Source organism: Triticum dicoccoides, chromosome 5B (genome assembly GCF_002162155.2).
Source record: "Triticum dicoccoides isolate Atlit2015 ecotype Zavitan chromosome 5B, WEW_v2.0, whole genome shotgun sequence".
In the NCBI taxonomy this organism is placed as follows: domain Eukaryota; kingdom Viridiplantae; phylum Streptophyta; class Magnoliopsida; order Poales; family Poaceae; genus Triticum; species Triticum dicoccoides.
Window position 1 is genome coordinate 265,819,470 of NC_041389.1, and position 22,405 is coordinate 265,841,874.

Genomic DNA, 22,405 nt, shown 5'->3' on the forward strand with positions numbered 1-22,405 from the left:
TGAATGGTGGGGCAGTAAGCTGGTGCAGTTGCAAGCAAAGCGTCGTGGCGAGATCTACATGTGAAGCGGAGTACATGGCAGCCTCGGAGGCAGCGCATGAAGCAATCTGGGTGAAGGAGTTTATCACCGACCTAGGAGTCATACCCAATGCATCGGGGTCGGTCACACTCTTCTGTGACAGCACTGGAGCTATTGCACTTGCCAAGGAGCCCAGGTTTCACAAGAAGACCAGGCACATCAAGCGTCGCTTCAACTCCATCCATGAAAATGTTCAAGATGGAGACATAGATATTTGTAAAGTGCATACGGACCTGAATGTAGCGGATCCGTTGACTAAACCTCTCCCTAGGGCAAAACATGATCAACACCAGAACGCAGTGGGTGTTCGATTCATTACAATGTAACTAGAATATTGACTCTAGTGCAAGTGGGAGACTATTGGAAATATGCCCTAGAGGAAATAATAAAATGGTTATTATTATATTTCTTTGTTCATGATAATTTTCTATTATTCATGCTATAACTGTGTTATCCGAAAATCGTAATACACGTGTGAATACATAGACCACAACATGTCCTTGGTAAGCCTCTAGTTGACTAGCTCGTTGATCAACAGATAGTCATGATTTCCTGACTATGGGCATTGGATGTCATTGATAATGGGATCACATCATTAGGAGAATGATGTGATGGACAAGATCCAATTCTAAGCATAGCTCAAAGATCGTGTAGTTCGTTTAGCTAGAGCTTTTCCAATTGTCAAGTATCATTTCCTTAGACCATGAGATTGTGAAACTCCCGGATACCGTCGGAGTGCTTTGGGTGTGCCAAACATCACAACGTAACTGGGTGGCTATAAAGGTGCACTACGGGTATCTCCGAAAGTGTCTGTTGGGTTGGCACGAATCGAGACTGGGATTTGTCACTCCGTATGACGGAGAGGTATCTCTGGGCCCACTCGGTAATGCATCATCATAATGAGCTCAATGTGACCAAGTGTCTAGTCACGGGATCATGCATTACGGTACGAGTAAAGTGACTTGCCGGTAACGAGATTAAACGAGGTATTGGGATACTGACGATCGAGTCTCGGGCAAGTAACGTACCGATTGACAAAGGGAATTGTAGACGGGGTTAATTGAATCCTCGACATCGTGGTTCATCCGATGAGATCATCGAGGAGTATGTGGGAGCCAACATGGGTATCCAGATCCCGCTGTTGGTTATTGACCGGAGAGGCATCTCGGTCATGTCTGCATATCTCCCGAACCCGTAGGGTCTACACACTTAAGGTTCGGTGACGCTAGGGTTGTAGAGACATTAGTATGCAGCAAGCCGAAAGTTGTTCGGAGTCTTGGATGAGACCCCGGACGTCACGAGGAGTTCCGGAATGGTCCGGAGGTAAAGAATTATATATGGGAAGTCGAGTTTCGGCCATCGGGAAAGTTTCATGGGTCACCGGTATTGTACCGGGACCACCGGAAGGGTCCCGGGGGTCCACCGGGTGGGGCCACCTATCCCGGAGGGCCCCATGGGCTGAGGTAGGAGGGTAACCAGCCCCTGGTGGGCTGGTGCCCCCCCCCCCCCTTGCCCCCCCCTGCGCCTAGGGTTGGGAACCCTAGGGGAGGGGGCGCGTCCACTTGCCTTGGGGGGCAAGGCACCCCCCTTGGCCACCGCCCCCCTAGGAGATCTTATCTCCTAGGGCCGGCGCCCCCCTGGGGACCCTATATAAAGAGGGGGGAGGGAGGGCAGCCGCACCCTTGCACTTGGCGCCTCCCTTCCCCCTTGCTACACCTCTCCCTCCCGCAGACGCTTGGCGAAGCCCTGCCGGATCCCTGCTGCATCCACCACCACGCCGTCGTGCTGCTGGATCTTCATCAACCTCTCCTTCCCCCTTGCTGGATCAAGAAGGAGGAGACGTCATGCTGACCGTACATGTGTTGAACGCAGAGGTGCCGTCCGTTCGGCGCTAGGATCTCCGGTGATTTGGATCACGACGAGTATGACTCCCTCAACCCCGTTCTCTTGAACGCTTCCGCTCGCGATCTACAAGGGTATGTAGATGCAATCCTCTCTCTCATTGCTGGATGAACTCCTAGATTGATCTTGGTGAACGTAGGAAATTTTTTATTTTATGCAACGTTCCTCAACAACTAGAACTTCATGATGAACTATAATATGCAAGGGATGACGAAAGTAATTCCCGAACTCTTCGCGATGCTAAAATCGACGAAGGTAGAAATCAAGAAAAGAGCATCAAATGTTGATGGTTAACAGGACCACTAGTTTCAAGAAAAGGGCAAAGGAATAGAAAGGGAACTTCAAGAAGAATGACAAACAAGTTGTCACTCCCATGAAGAAGCCCAAAGCTAGACCCAAGCCTGAAACTGAGTGCTTCTATTGCAAAGGAAATGGTCACTGGAAGCAGAACTGCCCCTAGATACTAGGCGGATAAGAAGGATGGCAAAGTGAACAAAGGTATATTTGATATACATGTTATTGATGTGTACTTTACTAGTGTTTATAGCAACCCCTCGGTATTTGATACTAGTTCAGTTGCTAAGAGTAGTAACTCGAAACAGGAGTTGCAAAATAAACAGAGACTAGTTATGGGCAAAGTGACGATGTGTGTTGGAAATATTTCCAAGGTTGATAAGATCACCATCGCATACTCCCTCTACCTTCGGGATTAACATTGGAACTGAATAAATGTTATTTGGTGTTTGCGTTGAGCATGAATATGATTCGATCATGTTTATTGCAATATGGTTATTCATTTAAGTCAGAGAATAATTGTTATTCTGTTTACATGAATAAAACCTTTTATGGTCTTACATCCAATGTAAATGGTTTACTGAATCGCGATCACATTGATACACATAATATCGATGCCAAAAGATGCAGAGTTGATAATGATAGTGCAACTTATTTGTGGCACTGCCGTTTAGGTCATATTGGTGTAAAGCGCATGAAGAAACTCCATACTGATGGAATTTTGGAATCACTTGGTACTTGTGAACCATGCCTCATGGGTAAGATGACTAAAACCCCGTTCTCCGGAAGAATGGAGCGAGCAACGGATTTGTTGGAAATCATACATACTAATGTATGTGGTCCAATGAATATTGAGGCTCGCGGCGGGTATCACTTATTTTCTCACCTTCACAGATGATCTGAGCAGATATGGGTATATCTACTTGATGAAGCATAAGTCTGAAACATTTGAAAAGTTCAAAGAATTTCAGAGTGAAGTGGAAAATCATCGTAACAAGAAAATAAAAGTTTCTATGATCTGATCATGGAGGAAATTATTTGAGTTACGAGTTTGGTCTTCAATTAAAACAATGCGGAATAGTTTCACAAACCCATGCCACCTGGAACACCACAGCGTAATGGTGTGTCCGAATGTCATAACCGTACTTTATTGGATATGGTGCAATCTATGATGTCTCTTACCGATTTACCACTATCATTTGGGGTTATGCAATAGAGACAGCTGCATTCACGTTAAATAGGGCACCGTCTAAATCCGTTGAGATGACACAGTATGAACTATGGTTTAGCAAGAAACCTAAGATGTCGCTTCTTAAAATTTGGGGCTGCGATGCTTATGTGAAAAGTTTCAACCTGATAAGCTCGAACCCAAATCGGAGAAATGTGTCTTCATAGGATACCCAAAGGAAACTGTTGGGTACACCTTCTATCACAGATCCAAAGGCAAGATATTTTTTTGATAAGAATGGATCCTTTTTAGAGAAGGAGTTTCTCTCGAAAGAAGTGAGTGGGAGGAAAGTAGAACTTGATGAGGTAACTGTATCTGCTCCCTTATTGGAAAGTAGTTTATCACAGAAATCAGTTCCTGTGACTCCTACACCAATTAGTGAGGAAGCTAATGATGATGATCATATAACTTCAGATCAAGTTACTACCGAATCTCGTAGGTCAACCAGAGTAAGATCCGCACCAGAGTGGTACGACAATCCTGTTCTGGATGTCATGTTACTTGACCATGACGAACCTACGAACTATGAGGAAGCGATGATGAGCCTAGATTCCGCGAAATTGTTTGAGGCCATGAAATCTGAGATGGGATCCATGCATGAGAACAAAAGTGGACTTTGGTTGACTTGCCCGATGATCGGCAAGCCATAGAAAATAAATGGATCTTCAAGAGGAAGACGGACGCTGATAGTAGTGTTACTATCTACAAAGCTAGACTTGTCGAAAAAGGTTTTTGACAAAGTTCAAGGTGTTGACTATGATGAGATTTTCTCACTCGTAGCGATGCTTAAATCTGTCCGAATCGTGTTAGCAATTGCCACATTTTATGAAATCTGGCAAATGGATATCAAAACTGCATTCCTTAATGGATTTCTTAAAGAAGAATTGTATATGATACAACCAGAAGGTTTTGTCGATCCTAAAGGTGCTAACAAAATGTGCAAGCTCCAGCGATTCATCTATGGACTGGTGCAAGCATCTCAGAGTTGGAATGTACGCTTTGATGAGTTGATCAAAGCATATGGTTTATACAGACTTATGGTGACGCCTGTATTTACAAGAAAGTGAGTGGGAGCACTACAGCCTTTCTGATAAGTATATGTGAACGACATATTGTTGATCAGAAATGATGTAGAATTGTATGGAAAGCATAAAGGAGTGTTTGAAAGGAGTTTTTCAAAGAAAGACCTCGGTAAAGTTGCTTACATATTGAGCATCAAGATCTATAGAGATAGATCAAAAACGATTGATAAGTTTTTTCAATGAATACATACCTTGACAAGTTTTGAAGTAGTTCAAAATGGAACAGTCAAAGAAAGAGTTCTTGCCGGTGTTGCAAGGTGTGAAGTTGAGTAAGACTCAAAGCCTAACCATGATAGAAGATAGAGAGAGAATGAAAGTCATTCCCTATGCCTCAGCCATAGGTTCTATAAAGTATGACACGTTGTGTACCAGACCTATTGTATACCCTGCACTGAGTTTGGCAAGGGAGTACAATAGTGATCTAGGAGTAGATCACTGGACAACGGTCAAAATTATCCTTAGTGGAATAAGGATATATTTCTCGATTATGGAGGTGATAAAGAGTTCGTCGTAAGAGGTTACATCGATGCAAGCTTTGACACCGATCTAGATGACTCTAAGTCTCAATCTGGATACATATTGAAAGTGGGAGCAATTTGCTAGAGTAGCTCTGTGCAGAGCATTGTAGACATAGAAATTTGCAAAATACATACGGATCTGAATGTAACAGACCCATTGACTAAATTTCTCTCATAAGCAAAACATGATCACACCTTAGTACTCTTTGGGTGTTAATCACATAGTGATGTGAACTAGATTATTGACTCTAGTAAACCCTTTGGGTGTTAGTCACATGGTGATGTGAACTAATCACATAAAGATATGAACTATTGGTGTTGAATCACATGACGATGTGAACTAGATTATTGACTCTAGTGCAAGTGGGAGACTGAAGGAAATATGTCCTAGAGGCAATAATAATGTTATTATTTATTTACTTATATCATGATAAATGTTTATTATTCATGCTAGAATTGTATTAACCGGAAACTTGATACATGTGTGAATACATAGACAAACAGAGTGTCCCTAGTATGCCTCTACTTGACTAGCCTGTTTATCAAAGATGGTTATGTTTCCTGACCATAGACATGTGTTGTCATTTGATGAACATGATCACATCATTAGGAGAATGATGTGATGGACAAGACCCATTCGTTAGCTTAGCACTATGATCGTATAGTTTGTTGCTATTGCTTTCTTCATGACTTTACATGTTCCTATGACTATGAGATTATGAAACTCCCGAATACCGGGGGAACACTTTGTGTGCTACCAAACGTCACAACGTAACTGGGTGATTATAAAGGTGCTCTACAGGTGTCTCCGATGGTACTTGTTGAGTTTGCATAGATCGAGATTAGGATTTGTCACTCCGATTGTCGGAGAGGTATCTCTGGGCCCTCTAGGTAATGCACATCACTATAAGCCTTGCAAGCAATGTGACTAATGAGTTAGTTACGGGATGATGCATTACGGAACAAGTAAAGAGACTTGCCGGTGACGAGATTGAACTAGGTATTGAGATACCGACGATCGAATCTCAGGCAAGTAACATACCGATGACAAAGGGAACAACGTATAGTGTTGTGCAGTTTGACCGATAAAGATCTTCGTAGAATATGTAGGAACCAATATGAGCATCCAGGTTCCACTATTGGTTATTGACCGGAGACGTGTCTCGGTCATGTCTACATAGTTCTCGAACCCGTAGGGTCCACACGCTTAACGTTCTGTGACGATCGGTATTATGAGTTTATGTGTTTTGATGAACCGAAGATAATTTGTAGTCCCGGATGTGATCACGAACATGATGAGGAGCCTTGAAATGGTCGAGACATAAAGATCTATATATTGGAAGCCTATATTTGGACATCGAAAAGGTTCCGGATGGTTTCGGGCAAAAACCGGAGTACCGTGGGTTACCGGACCCCCCCGGGGAGACTAATGGGCCTATCGGGCCAAAGTGGAGAAGAGGAGGGGCGACCAAGGGCAGTCGCGCGCCCCTCCCCCTCTAGTTCGAATTGGACAAGGAGGGGGGGGGGCGCCCCCCCTTTCCTTTCCCCCTCTCTCCCTTCCTTCTCCTCTCCTACTCCCTCTAGGAAGCGGGGAGTCCTACTCTCGGTGGGAGTAGGACTCCTCATGGGGCGCGCCTAGGGAGGCCGGCCCCCTCCCCCTCCTCCACTCCTTTATATACGGGGAGGGGGGCACCCCTTGGAGACACAACAATTGATCATTGATCTTTTAGTCGTGTGCGGTGCCCCTCCCACCATAATCCACCTCGGTCATAACGTAGCGGTGCTTAGGCGAAGCCCTGCGTCGGTAGAATCATCATCACCGTCATCATGTTGTCGTGATGACGAAACTCTCCCGTAAAGCTCTACCAGATCGTGAGTCCGTGGGACGTCACTGAGCTGAACGTGTGCAGATCGCGAAGGTACCATGCGTTCGGTACTTGATCGGTTGGATCGCGAAGACGTTCGACTACATCAACTGCGTCAACTGACGCTTCCGCTTTCCATCTACGAGGGTATGTGGACAACACTCTCCCCTCTCGTTGCTATACATCACTATGATCTTGCGTGTGCGTAGGAAATTATTTAAAATTACTACGTTCCCCAACACTATGATACTGCTACTATATGTTACTTTTGCACTATGAAGGTAGTAATTTAGACTGGTGTCATATGCATGACACTAGTATAAGTTACTCCCCACTATGACCAGTCTTACTACCCATTGAGGCTAGTCATAGTGGGAGTAACTTAGATAGTAACATAGCACATTCCAAGAAATTTTTGCTTATGTGACATGTAGTTAATAAGGAGAGAGGTGTTTAGAGTAACATAATATGTTATTGTAACATAGCGCTTTCCGAGAAAGGATGAGTCTACAAGCTAATAAATGAAGCCATCTATGATACTGCTACTATGTTACTTTGCATTATGAAGGTAGTAATTTAGACTAGTGTCATATGCATGACACTAATATAAGTTACTCCCCACTATGACCAGTCTTACTACCCATTGAGGCTAGTCATAGTGGGAGTAACTTAGATAGTAACATAGCGCATTCCAAGAATTTTTGCTTATATGACATGTAGTTAATGAGGAGAGAGATGTTTAGAGTAACATACTATGTTACTGTAACATAGCGCTTCCCGAGAAAGGATGAGTCTACAAGCTAATAAATGAAGCCATCTATATACTACTACTATGTTAGGCTAGTCGTAATGGCGAGTATCATATACTAGTATCATGCATATGATACTAGTGTTCCGTAGTGCATACTCCCTCTTTCTCAGTTTACAGGGCGTGCGCGTACCCCTAGGTTGTCAATTTGACCAACCTAATACAAGTCATGTATTACAAAAAATATACCAATATAAACTTCAGATGTTCTATTTTCAAAAGGTATGATTTTTATGTTATATAGTTTATATTGGGGTGATAAAATTGGTAACCTAGGTATACGCGTAGGACTTGTAAACTGAGACGGAGGGGGTAATATTATAAGTTAGTATCATAGCTAACCTCATTTATTGTCATGCATGACACATAGTAGTACATCATTTAATATGGTATGGTATCATGATATGATACTCAACCATCTCTTTCTTCATTTAATTCTATGCCACCTCATCAAATTTGCCTAGTTGGCATGCATGATACTACCATTACGACCAACCTTACTTTGCACTATGAAGGTAGTAACTTAAATTATTGTCATATGCATGACACTAGTATAAGTTACTCGCCACTATGACCAGCCTTACTAGCCATCGATAGCACCTGGTTTCTTCAAAAAGGGGCATTGAATGCCGAGAAAAATTCATTGTACGTCACTAAACTTGAGCCGGTTGATATATTGGTACCACTACTTCAAAATACACAAAGTACGGTCCAAGTACTTGCGCAAGGGGTTCACTTTGGTCCATTTGTACGTTTTCGTGTATGTATTTGCTGACTTGGCCGAGTCAGCGGCCGCCAACTCGCTTTGACTGCCACATACGTAGTCGATCATAGGGTGAATACTACTCGATCCGTTTTTTTTGCAAAAACGCCATGACTAGCTCCCTGTCCGTCTTTCTTCCCCATGGTGGGCTTCCTCAGGAACAGCTTGATCTTCTTCCTGCTGAGCCAGCCATGGTGCTTGGTGGCGCGCGGCGGGCTGAACCCATACAGAGCAGTGCGGCGGAAGATGCAGCCTGTGCTGATGTACATGGGGCCCTGCAGCCCGTCCATGGCGCGCATGGCGACATAGAAGAAGACGAGGTTGTGGTTGGCGTACCGGTCGTTGGGGCCAATGCCCTCGAACCGCTGTGGGAACTGCACGTAGCAGACGCAGTCGCCGCGGTGGTCGAGCATGTAGCACATCCCTTCGCGGAGCGCCGCCGAGTTGTGCACGTAGTGGTCGCGGTCCAGGTTGAGGATGAAGGGCCCGTTCGACATGATGGCACTCGTCCTGACCAGTGTGTTCATGGCACCGACCTTCTTGTTGTGGTCGTACCCGGGCCTCTTCTCGCGCAAAACGTACACCAGTATCGGCAGCCGGATGTCCACGCCCGCCGTGTCGATCAGCGCGCCGGACTCTGCCGGCTCACTGCCAAGCACTGGCTCCGACGCCGGTGGCGCATGCATTGCCTGCGCGTTCATCAATCATTTGGAGAAGATACATGAGCAGTTCGAATCGATTGAACAAGCATTTCGAAAGGATTTAGTATGTCAACTGCAACAACATCTATGGATTCGATCAATCACCTGAATGATGCCAGCGTGGTTGCCGCGCGTGTGATCCGTCGCCCCGGCGAGCCAAGTGCCGGCCCACTGGGAGCCGTCAGACATCCATGTCGCCTTCACGACCCCAGTCTATGCCAAACGGAGCTGCTCCCAGCACGCCACCGACAGCCACAGCCTCCTCTTGAAGGCGCCTTCTTGCTCGTAGCTCCTCGCCGGCATTGTACGCGTCGGAGCGCCGTCGGATCGCCTCCGTCGGCAAGTTGACCCGCACCTTGAACTCGTCGTACTCCTGCTTCACCTTCCAACTCTCGCGGACGAAGTCCAGCCGCACCTTGTTCTTGAGGAAATCCCGCTTCTGGTCGAAGTATGACTCCGAGCAGCGCGGCTTGACGCCGTGCTTCCGGCAGAATGGCACCCACGTGCGCGTGAAGCCGGCGGTCTCGGCGAGCGCCTCGAAGGGTGAGGAGCGCGCCGCCGTCGTCGGAGAGGTGGCAGGCGAGCTTCTCGACCGGGTAGTCGGCGGCGAGGATGCAGAGGATGGTGTTCGCGGTGACAAGCGGCGGCTCCTTCTCCGGGTCAGCGGTGGAGACGAAAACGTCGATGCCGGGGAGGTCGGAGCGGCCCTTGGGGTTGCATGCGGTGGGCAACTCAAAGCGGTCGGCAAGGACGTCGAGGTCGCAGGGCGGTTGACGGGGCAGAGCTTGGGGAGGCTGTCGAGCAGCCATGAGAAGGCGAACCACACCTCACACGTCACCGACAGCCCCCACAGCCACATGGCGTCCGGGTTCGGGTGCCGGATGCGCCACGCCAGGAAGAACCCCAGCTCCACCAGCCGGATGGCAATCAGCATCCTGCACAGGGCAGAGGAAGAAGCGACGAGTCAAGGAGCTGCGAGCCTGCGAGGGAACCAAAATTGCTTGTTTTTACATGAGGAATTGGTACCTGTATGGGCTGAGGATGGCCTGAGAGACGTTGGTTTTCCTCATCAGGGGCCGGCAACAGCGGGCATCGAAGTTGGTGGCTCCTCGATGCCGACGAATCCGGAGGTGGCCCTAGCGCTGTTGCCGCCGCCGCCATGCTCGTTCTCGGGCCATAGAGCGTTGCCGTAGCTGTAGGTGCCCTTGGTCTCAAAGAGCCACCGGGCGTGGTCGAAGTCGGCCGGCTTGTTGTTGCTGCTGGGCATGGGCATCTTGATGGAGTGCACCATGGAGAAGCGCTTGGACATGGATGTCATGGGCATCTGGTCCCTCTCCTCCGACGAGGAGATGGCGTCGTCGTCGTCCTCGTCGACGGAGTCATCGGTGTCGTTGCCGGCGGAGTAGGCCTCCTTGCAGCCTGTGCAGTTGCCGGAGGCGGCGACGCAGTCCATGTAGCACTCCTCGCAGATCATGAAGCTATAATCACAGGGCGGGTGGCCGCCAACGCCGGCATGTCGCAGCCGCGCATCTTGCAGGACATGTTGACGGAGGCGGCCGGCCGAGCGCCGTCGGCGGAGTTGCTGAGCACGTGGGCGTGCGTCACGCAGTTGAGGCCGCTGGTGAAGATGGTCCCGGAGACGTAGCTCCTCTCCGGCAACACCTCCCCCTCCTCCTCAGCTGCGGGCGCGTCCGTGGACGCGGACGCCGTGGTCCTGTCCGGCGTGGGTGGGATGTGCACGGTGTAGTGTACGAACTCGGCGCTTGCGTCGGCACCGTCCCGCGAGGCGTACCGGCTCCCCTGCTCAGGCGCACCGGCGAGACCTACAGCGTCGCGGTGGAGGAGCCGATGGAGTGCCTGGGCACGGGGCTGGTGAGCCCGGACCCCCTCCTCACGACCCCATCCCAGGGGCTCCCGCCGCCAGCACCCTTCCCTCTCGTCGGCGACACGGTCACCGTCACCGGCTCGCCCGCCGGCAACGACAGCCGCCGCGACATCCCTCCACCGGTTCACCCCCGCCTCCTCCAAATCAGCTCAAAACTCCAGACGATCAAATAACTAGCAGCAAGCAGGGCGCTCAGCAGCTCAAACCGATTCCTCGCTCTCAAAGAAGAGAAAGAGAAGGGTGGTCATGGCGTTTTTGCAAAACCACCCCGGATCGAGTAGTATTCACCGTAGGATTGACTACGTGGCGGTCAAAGCGAGCTGGCGGTCGCTGACTTGGCCAAGTCAGCAAATACGTACACGAAATTGTATAAATAGACCAAAGTGAACCCCTTGCGTAAATACTTGTACCTAGTTTGGGTATTTTGAAGTAGTGATACAAATCTGTCACCCGTCACCCGGCTCTAAGTTTGGTGACCTAGAGTGAATTTTTCTATGCATTAGCCTTCGCCCCCCGCGGACGCGCAGAAGAGGGACATCCGCGTTGGAGTTGCCCTTTATCTCCCTCGACTCTCTTACTTCGGCGCCTCCGCCACAGATCGGCACCGGCGAGTCCCTCTTCTGCGCGCCGCCCTGTCTGCCCCACCGCCCGCCGCCTGCGTGCTCAGTCAGCGCCGCTAGCTCCACGCTGTCAGCGTCTCGTCGGCTCGGCTACAAGTCGCTCGTCCTGTTCGTCTCGTCGGCCTCCTCTCTACCTTACGCACGCGCGGAGGCGACAGGCGCCGCCCTCTGGCGGCCGGCGTCCAGCGGCCAGCGCATGTAGCACGGCCAGAAGGGCAGGTAAGCCCTTTTTCCTCTCTCCTTTCCCCCAGAACTGCAGTGAATTCATGACTTGGAAACCCTAGGTTTGCGAGATGAAATTTCTCTGAATTGAGAGGGGTTGAGGAAGATGGAACAAGCATTTTGTGATATTTCTTTAAAGTTGATCAAGCAACTAAATTTGGATATTTTATCATGGTGAGGAGTAGAAAATTTCCTGCCAGTCCTATGCTCCTTACCCAATCCCCTTCATGGTTCCATGCCCATATTCTCGAATTCATCGGTTTGATTGATTCATTATCATTCCTCAGGCCAATTGTTTGTCCTACTGCTGTAGCAGGTCTGCAGCTGAGCAGACGATGAGGCTGGGAGCATTTTGGTAGCAATCAATTCACACCGGGGCAAGGTGATTTTCGTATGCTAGTTGTCAGTTGCCTAGTTCTAGTTGGTTCATACATCAAATTTTAATTTTTAAATCACGAATAGATATCATTGAGCCATGGACAGGGGTGCGTGGAAGTTAGCTATCCACGTGCCAGAACCATGGTGGGTGCGTGGAAGTTAACTCAAAAACTATTCCTCAGTTAGTCAGTTTATTTTTTGAACCGGCTAATCAGTGCAAATGGAGAAGATATCTACAATAGTACTAGCAGCTCAGCAAATGGGTTGTATGGTTTTGTCCCCATACATTTTTTAACACCCCTACCGCCATGTACTGGTACAAGTTTTTGAGTTTTTTTTTGCTTGATGAATCTAGTAGCAGAAGCAAGTTGGAGGTGGGACTGGGGGGCTTGTAACACTCGTCAATTACATAGCCCAAATGGCTGCTGCTGTTTGTGAATTATTGATTCACGTTGACATGTTCTGTTGTTTTTGCACCTATATGATGACGAGTGATACAAAGTCTTTCACTCTGTTAATCCCATTTATTTATATGTTTATTAGTGTCTGATGGAGAAAAGTATGTCTGATTATTTTGGAGACGAGAATGATTACTGGAGCTGTCAGCATCACAACAGTGGTACTGATTATTTGAAAGAATCAAATGAGTTCATTTATCGAAAAAAGTTGGTAAGAATTTACTGCATTTGTTACTGCCATATTTGTGTGCCTGCTGCTTTGTCTTAATTAACCTTTGGAAAAAAAGTTCTCTCTAGCATGATTTCATGTGAGTTCCCTTTGTGAAGGGTACATATGAAATGCTAACACTTAACTCGGGTGCTAATGTTTCCTACCCCAAGTTTGGACATTTATCAAAAAATCCTTATTTTTATGCAGATTTTGCTCTGCTACAATAATCTAAATTATCATGTCGAAATTGAACATCTGTTACGTGATAAGAAGAGGAGATATTTCCGTTTCAATTTTCCTTCTGTTGATTATTGTCAGAGATGTTTCTTCGTTTAGTTATTTCTTTTAGCAGATGTTAAGTTTGAGCTTGAGTTTTATGTGCTTGCAGGTGTCTTTAAGGGCTACCTTTTGTTTTATCATCTAATTTTTGTTTAGTTATTACTTTTTTTTTGCTGATACCATTTTTGGTTGCTGGATCTAAGTGAAACATTCTTTTGAGGTGTATGTATTTCTATGGTGCAATAGTGATCCCATTTTTGCCTAGGTGCATTCTAGGGTATATGCATATTGATACTGTCCTTGATATTGATGGAATCATATTAAACTGTCTGTATAAATCACTTATGCATGTCTAGAGACATAAATGTCCAGTCCTCAAATTCATAGTTTAAGTGACCATCTTGCAAGCATATGAACCTACTGTGCAGTCCACTTGATTTTAGTGTTTGCACGAGCTATAGCATATCCTTTGCGACAGAGACTTCAGTTGATCATTACACAGGGTACTGATGCCGAACACAGCGCCCTCTCTCGAGCGTTTCTTGACGAAGCATTCTCTGCAAGGCATGTGAAAATATCATTACTCAATGTTTCATTGCTACGTACCAAGCTATAATGTTTCTGTTAAATCATGCAGGTGTCATCAGCAATATGGACACCTCCTTTGCAAGCTTAAATCAGTTTGGTTCCATACAGAGCGGGCAGCTCGCCTAGAATGTTTATTTTGTTATGACAAGTTCAGGAAGGATGCGCTGGACATTGTTGCATTCTTTGAGGAGGAGCTCAAAAAGTGCAAGGATGGGAACCCCACAACGTTCCAAATATATCAACGATCTTATTTATCAACTTTAATTAGCCTCATGCCTACAATCATTCATTTAGTCTTAGAGGTGAATATTGTTAACATTTGTCGCTCTTATCAAATTAGTAGAATATCATGAATTCTAACGGTTGCTGCTTTTCAAAATTAGCTTGCAATAAGTGAATTTGACTGTTGACTTTCAGCTGCTTCGATCTGTACATGCACTATGGAAGGATGATACTATGGTAACTTTACCAGAAGTACTTGCAGAAGAAATTAGGAAACTGAAACTGCAAGACACTGACCTTTCAGAGTTCAAAGAGAATGACATAGCGCATTGGTTACAGCTAATCCGTGAGAGAGGGTATGCAAATTTCTTGTAGTAGTTAGGTTAATTTTGATGTTGTTCTGACAGTTGCCCTTTCGGTTATTTCTTTTAACAGGGCATGCATGTTAATTGTTGTTAATGTTGTATTTGTGCTTCTGAGTTTGCCTTTCTGCAGATACAACCTCTTAGGTTTATGTGCGGCAATTGAGGGACCATTCTGCGAGCTGTTAGACAGTTCATCAGTTAGCGATGCCATAATCGAAGACTTGGGTTGCATGGAATCCCGGCATGTTAGCAAGCTAATCGATCTTGTCATCATTCCTTTGATGAAGTATTGCCCTTCTAAGCGATTGGGAGAATGGATTTTGAAGCTCTTACCACCCTTATTTATTTACTGCGAGGACATACTTTGTGGCGCATGGTTCAATCTTCTAAATAAAGGCCGGGCTGGTTATCCTTACTACTTCGGTTATCTTCGTGGGTCACAGAGAAGTGCAAAGAAGTTAGAAGAGTGCCTACTGCTTGACTTGACTCGCAAAGTCTCAAAGTTGCTTGGGGTTCTAGCATCTTCAAAACCAATTGGCGCTCTTACATGTGTGGACCTGCAATCTGTCAGTACGGCGAAGGCTGCTTCATCGCGTGATTCGAAGTGCGCGTCATCTAACTCTGTTATTGGGTAAGACCGTCCAGAAAAAAAGTCTAGATATCAGTGTCCTTCTATATTTACTTGATATTGCTTCTTTTCATTATTATGTTTTAGCATTAGTAAAGATGGATGCAAGATTATAAATGCCCTTTATTTGCAGATATACTTTACATAATGATTGTTTTGGAATGTTAAATATGAACCTATTTGGGTCATGGGTTGATGGTGAAGCAACGAGGGACGCCGTTCCCTTTTGTCGTGCTTTGGTCCAAGTTGCAGTTGCTACACAAAACAGTAAACTCAGACGGTTTATTCTACATGATATGCTCCCAGCTACAATTAAGCGCCTTTGTACTGATCTTCCATGCGCGGTTCAGCGGACAATCAAAAAGTTAAGTTGCCAGCTGAACTCAAGCAAGAGCCAAAAGGCTAGTAAAGATCTTTGGATCCTATGTCAAGAGATTTATGCAGTTCATATACAAAATCAGGTAGCTTATCTTACTGTTACTTTTGCGAGGATCGGTTGCTTGCTTGTTGCGTGTTTTTCGTAGTAATTATCTAGCTGACCATTGTTTACTTGCTTGTGGTATGCACTCTGCAATATTCCTGGTAATCATCTCTTAGGTCTCCATTTAGAATGTCCGTACTGATTAACATTAGGATGCTACTTAATTTATATCGAGACCCTTTTGAGCTGGTCAGTATTGGTCAATTTGTCAGAAGAGACAGGTTGGTAAAGATGTAATGGTAACATCTTATTGAAGCAAAGTACCAATATGGTCTTCGTTGTTCCTTGTTGGGGAGTGTACTCTGAACTCTGGGAGAAGAGACGAAATATATATTATATTAAGAATAAAGTTCTGTGGCTTCTAGGAGGCACAGTTCCCTGGAACTGTGTTAATCTGATATCTGGAGCACGCCTGTGGAGCATCATGGTGCAGTAATAGTCTTATGCTAGCCTGTAGAGCATCATGTTGCAGTAATAGTCTTATGGTGTAGGAGCTCCATATCCATCTCTTATTCTTGTGCTCTAGCTCCCAGTTATATAATCTGGGAAATCTCTTTGCATTGAGACGTAGGAAATTATGGGCATGGGAGAATTCTGTGCTGTATTTATGTGCTTTAGGTCATGACATCAGAATAAATCTGAACTCGTGTAAGACAAAACATCATGGTACATGAGAACCAATAAAGTAGTACAAAGGTCTCCCTTCACATTATTATACGGAAGGACCGAACATAATGTGTTCAAGAAAGAAATCCTTGGCCAGTTCCTCCTCGTTTTCAAGGTGAAATCAAGAAAAAAGTAGCGTGCAGTAGTAGAAGTACACTTGCACTGAAGCAACAAGAACATTTACTGCAAGTTCTTGTCGATGTAGACAACACTGGTCTGTACGTGTTCCCTAAAAAAAGCACTACAAGTCTACAATTGCTAGCAATGAAAACAAACTGTAAAAAAGGTAAGAGGAGTTGGTGGCCAGAATCAAAACCATGGAATGAATATTTAGAACAGTGAGCAGATGCATCTTCACAAAGTAATCATCCAGATGGGTCAAATAATATGTCCAACAAAAAGTCCAAATAGTAAGCACATTAAATACCTATCTTGAATTAGCAAGCTCGAAACTACTCGGATTTGGTCGCCGTGGAGATCAAGTGCTGGTGAGCAGAGACACCAGTGAGCGCTTTATCATTTGGAGGTTGAGTAGAGGCGGCGGGAGGCGCTGGCATTGACTGCAACGAGGAGACACAACAGCATGTGGATGGGTTTGGGGTTCTTTTCCCCGTCGAGATGGGTTTGGGGAGGTGGGGGATAGGCGGTTGTGTTGTATATGTGAACCGTGGGGGAAACCCGACAAGCCTCAGATCTTTCTAGCTGAATTGATAAGATAGGGTCCCACATTATCATAGGATTACAAGATCTTCTCATACAGATCAGGATCCAGACAACCTTGAGACCAGGGATTTCTTAAAGGATGCACAATTGCTCTAGTCATATCTCATGTTAACTCGTATGCATACAGCTAGCTACTTATATGGTTAAACACTGATTGTATTGCCTTATGCCTTCCCTTTTTTTGTATACATACATTAGGATTTCACCGCCGAGAACCCGGGCAATGTGAACAGACGAGGCCAGTTTAAAGATTGGCTTGCAAGGCAAAAGAAAGAACTTTTTGCGAAGGCATCTTATGATATTCCAGTGGGCTTTCCTTCTGATTTGTGGAATTGGGAGGCATGTTACGTTTTTAACTTTACCTGTCATAGTCTTTTGTGTTCATTTTAGTTTTACATAAGGTTTTTTCATTTCCAAAACAGTTTGAAGACGAATTTCAAAGATACCTCCCTACCTATATTGACATATTGTATGAAGTTGATGCAATGGATTGTCCAGAGGTAAATATATTCTCAAACTAGAGCATTTGCACCAAAATGTTCTTTGCTAAATCTATTGCTCTTCAAAGAATTGTTAGTGCTTATGCTGATAGCAATGTAAATTCGATAAAATTAAACCTAGCTGCAGAAATATTTAGCTGATGCTGTGTTGCATGCTTAAAAGGACGTGTACGAGTATGGGTACGGGTACGTGACATTGGAATACAGTAATATTCAAAAACGAAATCACAGGGATACTATGATTATACATGTGTCTAGAGAATAATCATTTGTTAGCTTTACCTTCACTACTTGATTGTAACAAACTAACAATCAGTGCATAACTAGTTTACTGAGCTACAACAATCACATCACATATATGAAATTACCAAGGACTAGTCAATTTCTTGCTTGGCATGTACCCGGGTGAAATCCAGAGATGTCTAATTGTTAGAATTAGGCTGAAGTAAGTAGAGGGGAGCTGGGGCTGATGAACATTTAAGTGCTGCATAATTCTTCCACGTTTCTCAGCTATGATAACTTTCTTAAGTTGGTGCATGTTTGTAAAATTTTCAGCCCCACGGGGCATGTTGTAGGTGTATGTGAGTTTTGTTTGAGTCATTTTGAACTCCTTTATTTCTCTTCTATTAATAATGTCGCATAATACTTTCTGTTTTGATAATTTGGAAGCTGACTAGTGAAGTTATCTGGCAATTATGTAATGACAAATTAACAGACGAGGTTTTGATAAAATTGCTGTGTGACGAAGTGTGAGAAATCTTGTATAAGTGTGAATGCCTAAACCTTGTAATTTGTGTCCATCTGTGCTACTCGCTCCATTTCACTTTAATTGTCCTGGCCTCGAGTAATTCTATTTCAAAATATCTGCCATCTTTGTGTTTACTTGAATATTGCACGTTCATTTCTTATTAGCTATCTTAAATTTAATGCTTCTGTGGGTGTACACATGGTGGGTTGAGGAAAATGGAGGAGTTAGAAATATTATTTATGTAGTTGCCAATGCAAAGTAGATTTTGGATCACTGATAGAAAATTCTATAGTTAATTTTGTTAAGACATTGTTGCATTATTCATTTGTGTTAGTAAACAATTCCATTTTTATAATTTGGCATATGTAACTTCAGGTTACTCGTTAAATATTCTGTAGTTCTGATCTTACATTTCATAAGATTCTCTGAAGCCTTACACTTGCTAAGGATCTAAACAATCTTACAGTGTATATGTAGCAGTTTTGTGGTACTAATGTAATAATTTTAAGTTGACAACACATGTAGAAATATATACATTTGGAAAAAGAACATGTTAGTATAACTTCAGCTCTGCTTATCATTCTCTGATAAACTATTCACCTGAATGATGTTTGTTCGCACTCTGATACGCTTTTTGAGAAACTGAGTCCTGAATTTCTAGCCAAACATGATTTAACAGCTGTGCCGATTATCATGTACAGACGGTATTTAGTACCCCCTCTGTATGGAATGGAGGGGGGGGGGGGTAAGATACATGCATTAATCAGTCCCTAATAATCTATTGGTCTGCAGTATGGTTGTTCACGCTCTTCTACGCTTCTTGAGAAACTGAGGCCTGAATTTCGATTAAAACATGGTATTAACAGTTTTCGGGATCGTCATATGTGGACGATAAATGATATGATTAAGGTATGTGACGGGCGATGGAACTTAACAAATGTATGCTATCTGGGTGTATCTTGTCTAATAACAATTTTTCCTTGTCTCTGAAGCGAAAACTACCTGCAGAATATTCCAAGAGGCGTTCCCGTCAAATGGACAAATGGCTTTGCAAACTCATTTCCTCGAAACCTTACTTTAAGGTACTTGTCTTGCTTTATTGTTTTTGAGTGAACGGAAGTATATAATAAACATGGAATACCATAATATCAACTTACCTGTGTTGCATAGTCCAAGGGGCAAATATATAGTTCAATGTACTTGGAGTACAAGGGAGGAAATCTATAGACTAATAAGGACACATAGACCAATACTAATACTCCCTCCGTCCGAAAATACTTGTCATCAAAATGGACAAAAAGGGATGTATCTAGAACTAAAATACATCTAGATACATCCCCTTTTATTCATTTTGATGACAAGTATTTCCGGACGGAGGGAGTACTTTTTAGCGCCCACCTCATCCAGAGAGTATGCAATAGCATTGCATTTGAAGAAGTATAACACTAAAATAAATAGTGAAAATAAAAAATCCGCATTTTGGTAGTGTCGTTGTAGAACGGAGAGTCTTCAAAAACCTGTTGAGTCAAGCCAAAAGGGAGATAGAAGATGGCAAGTGGATGGCCGATCTGTTTGGGAGATGGGAGCTGGCCGGCGGAGGATTCGCTCATAGGACGAAACAGGCGTGATTCTAGTAGGATGTCAGTGCGACTCGGCACAATGAGGTGGTGTGCCGATCTCTATGGGTGTGGAGCCGGCCTCCAGGAGATGGCGATGGTGACGGCGACGGAGCCTTGGTGGATGGCGGTGGCGGTCTGATGGGGAATAAGGTGGCAGCGGGAATCTTGGCTCGGCCCTGGCACGGGCGGGCTTTGCGTGGGAGAACTGTGGGAGTGGAGAGTGGGTTTCGATCTGAGGTGCAGTAGGGTGGTGAGTTGAACGGAAGAAATCGAAGAAACATATTTGAGTATGATTACGAGAATGATATTTGGTCCGTACAGAGGCTAACGTGATCGGTCGATGGAGAGAGACGCAGAGACTAAGAAAAAGAGCGATCAAGCGTGAGTACATGGAAGCTCGCAAAAGAAATTCCGAAACCTGGGCTCATGGCATGTTAGAGGAGCAACTTATCTGTACTGCATAGCCCACGGGCAAATATATAGAACAATAGGCTTGAGTACATGGAAGGAAATCTAGACTATCTAGACCAATTAATACTCCCAATAATATTTACCCGTATGTTTGCAGCACTCTGATGAACGTCAAAGTGCCATGACTTGGCTTATGGAAGACTCGCCGTTAGATGCAAATCTTTCTGAGTTGGATGTGCAAGATGCGGTTGATGTGTGTATCGTTCTTAATTTAGTCACTGTTGCTAAAAATACTGGTTGATGTTATGCTGACAACTTTTGCTCTGGTAGATCTTTTACAATACAATATTATTCTACTTGGAACCTCAGTTTCATCCTCTAATACGGGAGGTGAGCTGTCAATATATTTGTATTCCTCTGTCTTTTTTCTAATTTTCTGTCTTTCTAATTTTGATTATGTAATATTCGTGATGCACAGGGTCAAAAGGACTTCCTTATAAAGGTAGCTCACCAGTTCGTTTTTGCAGAAGAGACCAATTCTTGCAAGGTTTGCTTCTAGCCTTCTATCTCTCCTGGTGGACTGTTAATTTTAATGTTAAGTGAAATTTTCTCTTCTCAGCCCCTCGAACCAGAATCGCGTGATTTTCCTGGCCATCTGCAGCCTTATGCAAGTTCATACATCCATACAATGAAGTTACAATCTAAGGTATGGTGTCACTTCATTTTATAGAGTGAAGGTAGAATGTAAGGTTTGATATCACTTTGTTTTATAGTCGCAATGCTTGGTGTGCCCTGTAAGTGTTGCGCCTTCTGTTGTGATTTTGGCAGTGTTCTTCTAATAGAACAAACATTTAGTTGCGTGTTCAAGGGAAGAACTTTGTTGTATGGTCTATTTTTTGTACCTACCAGGGTTTCTGCTATTTTAGCTGTGTTTTTCTAATAGAACAACAATTCATGTTTAGTTGCATGTTTGAGGAAAAATACTTTGTTTAATAGTCTATTGTTTACCACTGTTGTGTTCTGCAATTATTCTAGCTTGTAATTAGCTAAAACTGTAGATCTGTGGTTAATGTTGGTTCCCTTTGCATTGCAAATGGCAATGCCATCTTCAGAACAGTTTTGTCCTAAAAAGGAGTAATAGGTTAAAGTTGAATGCATGTGATGAGGAGAACAAAGCATGAGGAGAACAAAGTGCATAGATTTGTTTTATACTCCCTCCGTTCCACAATGTAAGACGTTGAATGCAAAAGGCCAAAGGCCACCATAAATATAACTAACAAAATCTAGATAACAAAAGTTATCGAAAAGTCAACACCCCAAGACATGCATCATCCTAGTGAAGACAGGTTAAATACTCTCCCTCCGTCCCACAATGTAAGACGTTTTTGCAAGCTATTTTTAACTTTTGTTAAATAGATTTTGTTAGTTATATTTATGGTGGCCTTTGGCCTTTTGCATTCTGGTCTTTGGCTTCCCACCTGTGCAGGTGTATATGACGGCTTTAGCAACCTGATAATAGTGAGTTGCATATTTCCCTAACATGGTATTAGAGCTTAGGTTAATTTTTTAGCATGCGCAACTCGTGCTCAATCCTCTCATCGAGCTGCCGCTACTTCTCTTGCTGATTCCCTTGATCTACGCCTCCACCGCGCTCCTATTTACATGCATCGTTGCTGCTAATTCTCTGGATTGCATCCGCGTTGCCCCTGCCTAGGTCCACACTGTTGAAGGAGCGGCTGCACCCGTCCGTTGGACAAGGCTAGGAACGGCTGCACGCATTCGTTGGGCTAGCCAGGAGTGGCTGCTCGTGTCCTGTCGCTGGCCGCTGATTTCCCGCCGCCGGCCGCCGGTGATCGGGCCGTGCCTTACCATGAGACCACCTTTAGTCGCCGTTTCTCGTCGCCGGCCGCCAGTGATAGGGCCGTGCCTTCATCAACCATGAGACCACCTTTAGTCGCCGTTTCTCGTCGCCGGCCGCCGATTCCCTCCTTTGGCTCTCCCAGGTCAGGCCGCTGCTCGAGGTCCAGCCTCCGTCGCCGTCTTCGGCTCTCCCAAGTCAAGCTACCACCGCCGCGCTGCTCCTGCCCGAGGTCCATGTCCGCATGCGTGTGGTGTTGTGGCGAACGTGTGTGTGCCTCTGCGTGTGTGTGGTTGACCCAATC

The 22,405-nt window shown here is 44.9% G+C and overlaps 1 protein-coding gene and 1 pseudogene across 11 annotated transcripts in view; one reads left to right on the plus strand and one right to left on the minus strand.

The window, feature by feature from the left end:
• Positions 1–8,603: 8,603 nt before the first annotated feature.
• On the minus strand, positions 8,604–11,236 carry LOC119309373 (annotated as a pseudogene).
• A 389-nt stretch (positions 11,237–11,625) lies between these two features.
• LOC119308337 (protein HASTY 1-like) overlaps positions 11,626–22,405 on the plus strand; it is a 29,152-nt gene continuing 18,372 nt past the window's right edge. The window contains exons 1-16 of one of the 11 annotated variants that reach the window (XM_037584457.1): positions 11,626–11,963; positions 12,283–12,348; positions 12,888–13,013; positions 13,795–13,856; positions 13,930–14,182; positions 14,298–14,458; positions 14,598–15,098; positions 15,229–15,556; positions 17,164–17,304; positions 17,388–17,465; positions 19,006–19,122; positions 19,206–19,295; positions 20,401–20,496; positions 20,574–20,633; positions 20,722–20,790; positions 20,863–20,949. In XM_037584457.1, the coding sequence (XP_037440354.1) occupies positions 12,894–13,013; positions 13,795–13,856; positions 13,930–14,182; positions 14,298–14,458; positions 14,598–15,098; positions 15,229–15,556; positions 17,164–17,304; positions 17,388–17,465; positions 19,006–19,122; positions 19,206–19,295; positions 20,401–20,496; positions 20,574–20,633; positions 20,722–20,790; positions 20,863–20,949 (2,163 nt within the window). In that variant the 5' untranslated portion in view covers positions 11,626–11,963; positions 12,283–12,348; positions 12,888–12,893. Of the gene's footprint in view, positions 11,964–12,028; positions 12,141–12,253; positions 12,349–12,887; positions 13,014–13,794; positions 13,857–13,929; positions 14,183–14,297; positions 14,459–14,597; positions 15,099–15,228; positions 15,557–17,163; positions 17,305–17,387; positions 17,466–19,005; positions 19,123–19,205; positions 19,296–20,400; positions 20,497–20,573; positions 20,634–20,721; positions 20,791–20,862; positions 20,950–22,405 lie in introns of those variants that run through there. The other 10 variants (XM_037584454.1, XM_037584449.1, XM_037584448.1 and 7 more) reach the window with 10 other exon arrangements.